The 12322-nt window shown below is 40.4% G+C and overlaps 1 protein-coding gene across 2 annotated transcripts in view; it reads left to right on the top strand.

The window, feature by feature from the left end:
* Nucleotides 1-10129: 10129 nt before the first annotated feature.
* The window catches only part of suclg2 (succinate-CoA ligase GDP-forming subunit beta), a 395797-nt gene continuing 393604 nt past the window's right edge, over nt 10130-12322 (top strand). For both annotated transcript variants that reach the window (XM_034167173.1, XM_034167172.1), the window contains exon 1: nt 10130-10230. In XM_034167173.1, the coding sequence (XP_034023064.1) occupies nt 10147-10230 (84 nt within the window). In that variant the 5' untranslated portion in view covers nt 10130-10146. The remainder of the gene's footprint in view (nt 10231-12322) is intronic.

Raw genomic sequence — 12322 nt, 5'->3', positions numbered from 1 at the left:
TACCACTGTTGTCGTGCGTTACCTGTGCTGCTCCACAGTCTGTCTAGTGGATTTTTATTTTATTTTTTACCACCGTTGTCGTGCGTTACCTGTGCTGCTCCACAGCCTGTCTAGTGGATTTTTATTTTATTTTTTACCACTGTGTCGTGCGTTACCTGTGCTGCTCCACAGCCTGTCTAGTGGATTTTTATTTTATTTTTTGCCGCCGTTGTCGTGCGTTACCTGTGCTGCTCCACAGCCTGTCTAGTGGATTTTTATTTTATTTTTTACCACTGTTGTCGTGCGTTACCTGTGCTGCTCCACGGCCTGTCTAGTGGATTTTTATTTATTTTTTTTTATTTATTTTTTTACCACCGTTGTCGTGCGTTACCTGTGCTGCTCCGCAGCCTGTCTAGTGGATTTTTATTTTATTTTTTACCACTGTTGTCGTGCGTTACCTGTGCTGCTCCGCAGCCTGTCTAGTGGATTTTATTTTATTTTTTACCACCGTTGTCGTGCGTTACCTGTGCTGCTCCACAGCCTGTCTAGTGGATTTTTATTTTGTTTTTTGCCACCGTTGTCGTGCGTTGCCTGTGCTGCTCCGCAGCCTGTCTAGTGGATTTTTATTTTATTTTTTGCCGCCATTGTCGTGCGTTACCTGTGCTGCTCCACAGCCTGTCTAGTGGATTTTTATTTTATTTTTGCACCGTTGTCGTGCGTTCGCTGTTGCCGTGCGTTACTTGTGCTGCTTCATGGCCTGTCTGGTGCCTTAACTAAAGCACTCCTTCTGCTGAATCACCTCTAAATTATTTACACATTATTCACTTTGCGTGTTTTTAGGAATCCACTAGGTTGCGTAGCTACTAGCTTTTAGCCGATTTAGCATGGCGGCTTCTCCTGTCTCTCCCGCACTTTTCTGCTCTGGTTGTGAAATGTTTAGTTGTTCCTCGGCTCCTTTAGCAGTAACGGTACTTGTAATAAGTGCAGCTTATTCGTAGCTTTGGAGGCCAGGCTGGGCGAATTGGAGACTCGGCTCCGCACCGTGGAAAATTCTACAGCTAGCCAGGCCCCTGTAGTCGGTGCGGACCAAGGTAGCTTAGCCGCCGTTAGTTCCCTCCTGGCAGATCCCGTGCAGTCGGGAAAGCAGGCCGACTGGGTGACTGTGAGGAGGAAGCGTAGCCCTAAACAGAAGCCCCGTGTACACCGTCAACCCGTGCACATCTCTAACCGTTTTTCCCCACTCGACGACACACTCGCCGAGGATCAAACTCTGGTTATTGGCGACTCTGTTTTGAGAAATGTGAAGTTAGCGACACCAGCAACCATTGTCAATTGTCTTCCGGGGGCCAGAGCAGGCGACATTGAAGGAAATTTGAAATTGCTGGCTAAGGCTAAGCGTAAATTTGGTAAGATTGTAATTCACGTCGGCAGTAATGACACTCGGTTACGCCAATCGGAGGTCACTAAAATTAACATTAAATCGGTGTGTAACTTTGCAAAAACAATGTCGGACTCTGTTGTTTTCTCTGGGCCCCTCCCCAATCAGACCGGGAGTGACATGTTTAGCCGCATGTTCTCCTTGAATTGCTGGCTGTCTGAGTGGTGTCCAAAAAATGAGGTGGGCTTCATTGATAATTGGCAAAGCTTCTGGGGAAAACCTGGTCTTGTTAGGAGGTGACGGCATCCATCCCACTTTAGATGGAGCAGCTCTCATTTCTAGAAATCTGGCCAATTTTCTTGGATCCTCCAACTGTGACTGTCTAGCGTTGGGACCAGGAGGCAGAGCTGTGGTCTTATACACCTTTCTGCAGCTTCTCTCCCCCTGCCATCCCCTCATTACCCCATCCCCGTAGAGACGGTGCCTGCTTCCAGACCACCAATAACCAGCAAAAATCTATTTAAGCAAAAAAATTCAAAAGAAAAAATAATATAGCACCTTCAACTGCACCACAGACTAAAACGGTTAAATGTGGTCTATTAAACATTAGGTCTCTCTCTTCTAAGTCCCTGTTGGTAAATGATATAATAATTGATCAACGTATTGATTTATTCTGCCTAACAGAAACCTGGTTACAGCAGGATGAATATGTTAGTTTAAATGAGTCAACACCCCCGAGTCACACTAACTGTCAGAATGCTCGTAGTACGGGCCGGGGCGGAGGATTAGCAGCAATCTTCCATTCCAGCTTATTAATTAATCAAAAACCTAGACAGAGCTTTAATTCATTTGAAAGCTTGTCTCTTAGTCTTTTCCATCCAAATGGAAGTCCCAAAAACCAGTTTTATTTGTTATTATCTATCGTCCACCTGGTCGTTACTGTGAGTTTCTCTGTGAATTTTCAGACCTTCTGTCTGACTTAGTGCTTAGCTCAGATAAGATACTTATAGTGGGCGATTTTAACATCCACACAGATGCTGAGAATGACAGCCTCAACACTGCATTTAATCTATTATTAGACTCTATTGGCTTTGCTCAAAAAGTAAATGAGTCCACCCACCACTTTAATCATATCTTAGATCTTGTTTTGCCTTATGGTATGGAAATAGAAGACTTAACAGTATTCCCTGAAAACTCCCTTCTGTCTGATCATTTTTTAATAACATTTGCATTTACCCTGATGGACTACCCTGCAGTGAGGAATAAGTTTCATTACACTAGAAGTCTTTCAGAAAGCGCTGTAACTAGGTTTAAGGATATGATTCCTTCTTTATGTTCTCTATTGTCATATACCAACACAGAGCAGAGTAGCTACCTAAACTCTGTAAGAGAGTTAGAGTATCTCGTCAATAGTTTACATCCTCATTGAAGACAACTTTGGATGCTGTAGCTCCTCTGAAAAAGAGGAGCTTTAAATCAGAAGTGTCTGACTCCGTGGTATAACTCACAAACTCGTAGCTTAAAGCAGATAACCCGTAAGTTGGAGAGGAAATGGCGTCTCACTAATTTAGAAGATCTTCACTTAGCCTGGAAAAAGAGTTTGTTGCTCTATAAAAAAGCCCTCCGTAAAGCTAGGACATCTTTCTACTCATCACTAATTGAAGAAAATAAGAACAACCTCAGGTTTCTTTTCAGCACTGTAGCCAGGCTGACAAAGAGTCAGAGCTCTATTGAGCTGAGTATTCCATTAACTTTAACTAGTAATGACTTCATGACTTTCTTTGCTAACAAAATTTTGACTATTAGAGAAAAAATACTCATAACCATCCCAAAGATGTATCGTTATCTTTGGCTGCTTTCAGTGATGCCGGTATTTGGTTAGACTCTTTCTCTCCGATTGTTCTGTCTGAGTTATTTTCATTAGTTACTTCATCCAAACCATCAACATGTTTATTAGACCCCATTCCTGCCAGGCTGCTTAAGGAAGTCCTACCATTATTTAATGCTTCAATCTTAAATATGATCAACTTATCTTTGTTAGTTGGCTATGTACCACAGGCTTTTAAGGTGGCAGTAATTAAACCATTACTTAAAAAGCCATCACTTGACCCAGCTATTTTAGCTAATTATAGGCCAATCTCCAACCTTCCTTTTCTCTCAAAGATTCTTGAGAGGGTAGTTGTAAAACAGCTAACTGATCACCTGCAGAGGAATGGTCTATTTGAAGAGGTTCAGTCAGGTTTTAGAATTCATCATAGTACAGAAACAGCATTAGTGAAGGTTACAAATGATCTTCTTATGGCTTCGGACAGTGGACTTATCTCTGTGCTTGTTCTGTTGGACCTCAGTGCTGCTTTTGATACTGTTGACCATAAAATTTTATTACAGAGATTAGAGCATGTCATAGGTATTAAAGGCACTGCGCTGCGGTGGTTTGAATCATATTTGTCTAATAGATACAGTTGTTCATGTAAATGGGGAATCTTCTTCACAGACTAAAGTTAATTATGGAGTTCCACAAGGTTCTGTGCTAGGACCAATTTTATTCACTTTATACATGCTTCCCTTAGGCAGTATTATTAGACGGTATTGCTTAAATTTTCATTGTTACGCAGATGATACCAATTAGCTAAACTGCAGGATTGTCTTACAGACATAAAGACATGGATGACCTCTAATTTCCTGCTTTTAAACTCAGATAAACTGAAGTTATTGTACTGGCCCCACAAATCTTAGAAGCATGGTGTCTAACCAGATCTTTACTCTGGATGGCATTTCCCTGACCTCTAGTAATACTGTGAGAAATCTTGGAGTCATTTTGATCAGGATATGTCATCAAAGCGCATATTAAACAAATATGTAGGACTGCCTTTTTGCATTTACGCAATATCTCTAAATCAGAAAGGTCTTGTCTCAGAGTGATGCTGAAAAACTAATTCATGCATTTATTTCCTCTAGGCTGGACTATTGTAATTCTTTATTATCAGGTTGTCCTAAAGTTCCCTAAAAAGCCTTCAGTTAATTCAAAATGCTGCAGCTAGAAGTACTGACGGGGACTAGCAGGAGAGAGCATATCTCACCCGTGTTGGCCTCTCTTCATTGGCTTCCTGTTAATTCTAGAATAGAATTTAAACTTCTTCTTCTTACTTATAAGGTTTTGAATAATCAGGTCCCATCTTATCTTAGGGACCTCGTAGTACCATATCACCCTAATAGCGCGCTTCGCTCTCAGACGCAGGCTTACTTGTAGTTCCTAGGGTTTGTAAGAGTAGAATGGGAGGCAGAGCCTTCAGCTTCAGGCTCCTCTCCTGTGGAACCAGCTCCCAATTCAGATCAGGGAGACAGATACCCTCTCTACTTTTAAGATTAGGCTTAAAACTTCCTTTTCGCTACGGCTTATAGTTAGGGCTGGATCGGGTGGACCCTGGACTATCCCTTGGTTATGCTGCTTTAGACGTAGACTGTGGGGGGTTCCATGATGCACTGTTTCTTTCTCTTTTTGCTCTGTATGCATCACTCCGCATTAATCATTAGTGATCGATCTCTGCCCCCCTCCACAGCATGTCTTTTTCCTGGTTCTTTCCCTCAGCCCCAACCAGTCTCAGCAGAAGACTGCCCCTCCCTGAGCCTGGTTCTGCTGGAGGTTTCTTCCTGTTAAGAGGGAGTTTTTCCTTCCCACTGTTGCCAAGTGCTTGCTCACAGGGGGTCGTTTTGACCGTTGGGGTTTTTCATAATTATTGTATGGCCTTGCCTTACAATATAAAGCGCCTTGGGGCAACTGTTTGTTGTGATTTGGCGCTATATAAAAAAAAAGTTGAGTTGAGTTGATCACTGATTCACTGAAAACCCTGCAGCTGATACGTCAGCTGTGAGTTCGAGCAAATCTTTGAAGCTTGTTTCTGAGTCGGCCACTTTTTAGATGACAAAGGTAAGCCAATAAGTAGCCTAACAAATCGAATAATCTATTGTCTAATAAAACTGGGTTGTCACTTCAGACGTAGCCTAATCAGTGTGTTCAACTAGTTGCAAACTAGGTAATTTAAAGGACATGTCATACTTTATGTAATGTCCTGGTTAGCAAATACCCATGATTGTAAGTCTATCTGTGCACATGCGCATTTTTTAAATGTAGATGCAAATTAATATTCAAAGTTTTCAGCTGGTTGACAGTAGGCCTGTACAACATGGCCAAATGATCATATCTCAATATTGTCATATCAATATGATATACAATATGACTATGATTTCACACAAAGTGCAGCAACAGTGAAAATTAAACATTCTTAAACAAAACAGAAATAATACCATGCTTATTTTACACTCATCATAAGGTTACACTCTAAAAAGTAATTTAGTGGCTTTGTATATATCACAGTAAGAAACAGCGATACTGGCTTAATAAAATCTCTGAAACACAGATACCAAATGAAATGCTTAAAACAATTTAACAGTTAATTTTATCTTAACTTTACATTTATTATTTGTGTGTGAGCTTGCCACTGAGTTCCCGAGAGATTCCATGGGATCTTGTCTGTCAATCCAGGAATTGTTTGACATTTGAACATTTCCTGTTTTACTGTGGATTCAAAATTTTGCACTTCCTGTTTCGGACTCCCTGTATCATAAGCGAGCTTCGCACTGCTGAGCAACGTTTCGATTGTATTATTACAATAATAATAATAGCTCAGTTAAAGAATATCTACTTTTTTAACAGCCAATGTCATAATATGTATATGTCGTGGACGTGACGAGCGAAGCTCTTCAGCATCTTACCATTGTCATTAGGTCCTTCTGACTTTTTTTTTTTTTAGTAAATGCTTCTGTGCAGCATGAGCATGGGTAAAACCTTTCAGCTTCTGGGGGAGCCTCCACCTTTTTAAGCATTTTTCTTTTTTGCCTACAATATGGCCAAATTACCATTGGCAATATTGTGATATCAATATGATATATGATATGACTATGATTTCTCACAAAGTTCAGCAACAGTGAAAATTAAAAATTCTTAAACAAAATAACACTTGGTATTTCACACATTATTTTAGAAAGATTAAAAAAGAAAATAAGATTATAAAATCAAACCTTCACTGTGCTTTGTGATAGAATCACTGCGATGACCGGTCCAAGATGGCGGCCACATTTCTTGCACCTCAGCAACCAATGCTGCGTCTACTCCTCTTTATAATGTCTATGTTTGTCTACCATCGGTTTGTGGCTTTTCACTTCTTTTTACGACAATGTTGTCCGGTTTGTGGCTTTTTCTCCACTGGGGAGATTTTTCGTGCCATTTCCGGTTTGTGCTTTTGTCTACTATAAGAGTGAGCTTTCGTGCCGCTGGGCAGCACTTCTCTCGTATTAAATCTTTGCTAGCAATCAAGCTTTTGTGTACTTTACTCATCTTTGAGAATTGCACTGTTTACAAGAAATCTGTTTTGGAAAATTTATGAATGAATGAATAAAAGTGAAAAGGGAAACCTACTCTATAATTGTTTTTACAATTGTTATTCAGCAGTTTGTGTTGAATCACAGAGATACATCAATTTATACGAGAGATCCACTTGCATAAACTACAGATCCATTAATGAGGAATACTAATCTGTTGATTAGTGTATTTTTCAAATAGACTAATGTATTTTAACTTTTCATTTTCTGTTACTTTTTCTGTTACTTTTTTTTAAATATTCTTAAGCCTTGGTCCCACAGAATAATAAGCCATGAATAATGAGCCACGCATGGGTGTGTCAACCATTTTTTTGAAGAATGGTCCACGTTTTAAGTCGTCACATATCCACTACGAAGGCGCCTCTATGTGCCTCTCTGTACCTCATATGTACCAGGTATCACCCTCTAGTGAGCCATGACTGATCTGCCATTTGAGCCCCATCCAGCCTTAAATGACTTGTGTCGCCGCATATGATCCATGTCAAGCCACATATGATCCCAACCCAGTCTCACGGCATGTCATGATTCAGCAGCACGAAATGTACATTATTCTATTGGTTTGTCATATTGTCATGAAAAGTGCAAAATTTTCATCATCGGGGCACGAATTTATTCTAATTCATTCCATGACGGGTGCACGTAATTAAAAGTGCAGCGGGGGTTCGGGGTGGTTATGGTTAGGGGAAGGAGTAGGGTTAGTAACAGTGAGTTTAAAAAACTGACAAAAAAAAAAACAAAACGTGAGACTGGGCTGTATGATCCATGTATCACCATGTAACGTGACATTGGCACACGTTTAGGCGTAGGTTTGGTCCAAACCTCCAGCCCTCCCACACTCCATTCCTTTAAAGTGTGTTTTCAATTAACAGCATCCATTCAAGATGTCACATTTTTTTAAACGCAGTCCAAAAAAAGATGCTGCACTGAGTGAGTGCTTGCTCCCGCGGCAGGGGATACAAATTCTGATGGGGATAACTACTTTGGCATGACACCGGCTGGCGTGCGCTGTGCGCCTGGCTGCTGTTCACCTGTGTTCCAGAGTCATTAAATGCTGCATTTCTGTGTTTTCACCCAGCTCCCTGTGACCACAAAAAAAACAAAAAAAAAAACAACAAAAAAAGACAAAAGACACCATAATGAGGTGGCCGCTTTAATTATATACACACGCTGCCGCAACTGTGTGGATCACTCCCCCCCAAAACAAACAAACAAAAACACATCCATAACCAGACCAGCTAGAACCAAACCACGGGATCCTTGACAGCTGCCTCTGCGCCTCTTCTGGCTGTCTTTATTTCTTCTGCGGCTTTAAACACACAGCCATTTTGACACCGTGATCCAACTGTTAACTTTGTGCTCGCCCGTTATTGACTGCAAAATCACTCTTTTGCAAGCTGGCGTTTTGCGTAAAGTATAGTGGAGCTCATCTGATTCATTAACAAGATGTTAAATCTATCATGATCATACTTTTACAGCTAGGAATGAACATGCAACTATTTTACCAAGCTACTGAAACATTACAAATAGTTACCTTTAAAGCTGTTCCAAATATGTTCCTCATGGAGCAGGAGGGAGGAAAAAAAAAAGATCAAACAGTCCTCTGTGATTCCAGAAGCAATTGGTAGAGGTGGGCGGATCGATCCTAATATCAATAATATCGATACCAACGCTGGTATTGCTATTGTCTTTTGTTGCGCCGTCACATGGCTCAGCGGCGCCAGCCAACAGCCATGCAGGTAGGCTCAGCCTGGCCCGTCCACTCAGCGCTCTCCTCGAGTCAGCCCTCTACCTCAGGAGATTTTAAGTTGTGTTGAGTGATATTTTTTTAAACAAAAATGTTGATTGTGATAATAAAGTATTTTGTTGCCACGTACAATGTTTGGCAAAATTCTATCCTAGGTCTTTTGGATCCTTTGGATCTATGAAGCTTAAATATGAAAGAGTATCGGTATCGATATCGGTGATACTGGGCCTGTATTTACTTGGTATTTGATCAAAAGCAAAATTCCCAGTATCGCCCACCTCTAGCGATTAGAGGTGTTTTCGACATCCAAGCTCTGACAGGAAATGATTAATCCACTACAAAATAATTATTTTCTATACAGCGTCCAGCGCACAAAGCAGGTGGAATTGTAATGCGCAAGAGGGCTAAGCCTGTCCAAAATAGCCTCTCCGGTCCTTGTAGCTGCCAGGTGCTCAGATAATGGGCTTTGAACAGCCTTGTTCTCACCACACACATGCCTCGAAAATCCTGGTTTGTCCTCGAAGTAACTCGTATACAAACTGCCCCACACTGTTGTTGCTAAATTTTGAAGTTCTTGAAATTGGCACCACGCTCAGAGATGAGCCTCATTAGCCAAATATTCTGCCTCTAAGAACCTCTCAGAGCCACTATTCTCCCACAACTGTTGAATAACTCCTCTTGTACCAAAAAACATGCTGCATGGCTCATTATTCACTGTTCATTATTTGGTGGGACCAGGGCTTTATATGTATGGTAAATAGTCACTGTAGAAATGTAATAAGATCGCCATCAACATATTCTATAAGTAAGCCATAAATTAAGAATGTGTTAATAACTGATCGAATCATGCTGTGATCTGCATGATTCGATTTTAAGGTTCAGAAAAAACATGGTCTGACTTCATTTGGGGCTCCACCAAAAGGTGCCATATTGTCACCTATTTATTTCATACGACGGAGTTTTAGGGCCACATTGAATTTTTTTTTTTTTTTTTTTTTTTTTTGGACTTTGAGAATAAAGTCGTAATATTATATTATGACTTTATTCTCGTAATATTACGACTTTATTCTCGAAGTCTAAAAAAAAACAAAACAACAACATTCAATGTGGCCCTGAAACGCCGTCGTAATTTCATTTTCAGCAGTTTGTTGGGAAAAAAAATCTCTGAAATGACACAACTATCAACAGTCAGTTGTGCACTCAGAAACGTTATTGCAAATAATGTTTGAAGTTGGGTAAATTTGTAAATAAATAAATAAATAAATCTGCCTTTGAAGGATAAGCGCAAGGTGGAGGTATGTGTTCTCTGCGTGCTTGCTACTTTTTTTTTTTTAAATTTGTTAATTTCTATTTACAGAATATAGAATCCTTTATTAAAGTTAGTTTTGTATGTGGTTGATTTTTAATATTGAAACTGCATAGTTCAAAGCCTTCAGTGTCACATACGTAGAAGTGAAAACTATTTTATTCTCTGTTATTATTGTAACTGATCCGATTGGACACATAAAACACATACGACAGCTTTCAAACAGTGCGTCGTCTTTTTCAAACCCCTCCCACTTCTCGTTCTACACGTGCGTGACGTCATTCTTTCGTCCGTGTCAACATGGCGACATCCATGGCTTCCCAGGCTGCAGCAAGAGGACTGAGGACGGCGACCTCAAAGCGCACATTTCTCCATCAGTTCAAGGTACTGGAACGGTTTACGGACCCGGTGATGCTTTTTGTTTCTCCGGGAAGTCGTCCATGAGTCACAAATTGACTGACGTTTTCCCACGGAGATGATAGTTGTTGTTGCTTTGCTAGCAACTTAGCTGAAGCTGAGCTCAAAGTTCAGTAGCGTGTGTGGTGACGTCACGGTGCGTCGCAACATTGTAGTTTGTTGAAGCAAATTCAGCGATGCTCCAATACGAAACAATGATCATGAACATTATTAAACCCTGTCGCTTTGGCTGTGTGGTTCATCAGAGTGAAACCGTTAAAACCCTTCTTTTGATTTTTATCCAACGCTGTTGACCTGCATATTAAAGAAGACAACACAACTGCTTTTGCGTCTTCCAGACTTCATTGTTGTGTTTTATTTTTCTGGTTTGGTACAAATGAGGAGATGTCTGTAAATGATTAGCTGCTTGAATTTTGACTGAAATGTCATCAGAATCATTTTAACGCAGTGGCTACTTTTTATGGAACCAAAAAGGGAACATCATAGACTTTTTTTTAAACATTGTTAATGGGTGAGCAGTATAAATGGTTCAGTCAGTTGCCCAGTTCTGGATAACTTTTTTGAAAGTGCTGCTATACGGAGCCATAATGCAACTGAATATCCTTTATTGGGTATTGTATTCGGTATTTGGAAGTTATCTCGCTGAAAACGTCTGGATGGAGTAGCTCTTCTATGTAAAGTGTGAAGCCACATTATGTGTGGTGCAAATATTTGCCGGAAATGGGTCACTTTGCCCAGTTCTGGATCACAACACTTTGGGGGGCATTCCCGGCATCTTGCTGGAGCCCTTCTAATACAGAATGATACACACACTGTGCCCGAGAATGTGTTTTGAACACAAAATGATATAAATTATACTAATTAAATGAGAATTGACTTAGTTTTGAAAGGCACTGTTACACGTTTTTACAAGCAAAAAATGAAGTGTTTACTCAAATTGGGCAGCATTCCTTAATAAATGAAGATAAACTAAAATCTGTGGTAATAAACATTCTTGGATTTTGACATCTCCCCCTAAGCTTTTAACTCAATGAAGTGGGTCAGGATACCACAAGATGCCCCAACTTGCTATCATTTCGCATCTTATATTGTTAGAGATGGAGAGCAAAGGAGGGTTTTAAATGTGTGGAGGTGAGATTTCTCCTGAATTCAAAAGTAAAAGCCCCCACATTCATGCCCATTCGTGATGTTGAGATGACCCCCAAAGTACACATGGCTCACACAACCGGCAAATTTTCACGTCAGAGATAAATGCGTGCAGCAATTAAACAGCAAGACATAACACACTTACATTTTCTACCCAAGTAAGTAACTATTTTCCCACTCTACAACCAATGACACGGAATGGCTAACTCACCTTTGCTACTTCTTAGAGATCATCACTTTCGCACTTGCACGAATGAGTGAGTCAGAAAACGTGTGCACACCACTGAGATCTGATGTATTGTTTCCTCTGCTGATCACAAAGATGACTGGATCCGGTCGAGCTTGTAGTAGTTTGTAGACAAAACATCAGTCTTTCCATTGGTACCAAGTATTAGCTTATTCGTGCTGATTACAAAAAACGGCGGCGCAAATGCTACAGCAGTGATCTGGAACCGGCAATGATCTGGAACTGGGCAAGTGACTGTAGTTATAAACTATAAATAAATAGATTTTGATTATACCAGCTAACTGTGATTGCACTTGTTTTGACATCATCACGTCTCACCAAAGCTCAGGCTTTGTTTGGAAAAATGGCCAGCTCAAGGCATTATTTTGATTGATTGATTGATATCTGCTGTGAAACCACAATCATCAAATACTGTAAGTGTGTGTGTGCATTTGACATTGGTGAGTGAACGGTGCTCTGCGACATGTGCTCCATGCCTGTGTCATGCCTGAAGTGGAAAGTTAATTTTCAGGCACATTTCGAACAAAATCTTGTCAAAAATCAATGTATGTAAATGACGTTCATTGAGCGGCATAAGAATTTTTCTGATTGGCCGATTTAGGATAAAACCTAATTCTCTAAGTCCATGCACATTTCCCCCTTACCTTGTCTCATATGTACGGTGTC

Source organism: Thalassophryne amazonica, chromosome 3 (assembly GCF_902500255.1).
Source record: "Thalassophryne amazonica chromosome 3, fThaAma1.1, whole genome shotgun sequence".
Classification (NCBI taxonomy): Eukaryota; Metazoa; Chordata; class Actinopteri; order Batrachoidiformes; family Batrachoididae; genus Thalassophryne; species Thalassophryne amazonica.
Note: the sequence above shows the minus strand (reverse complement) of the source record. Positions and strands in the feature narration are given on the sequence as shown.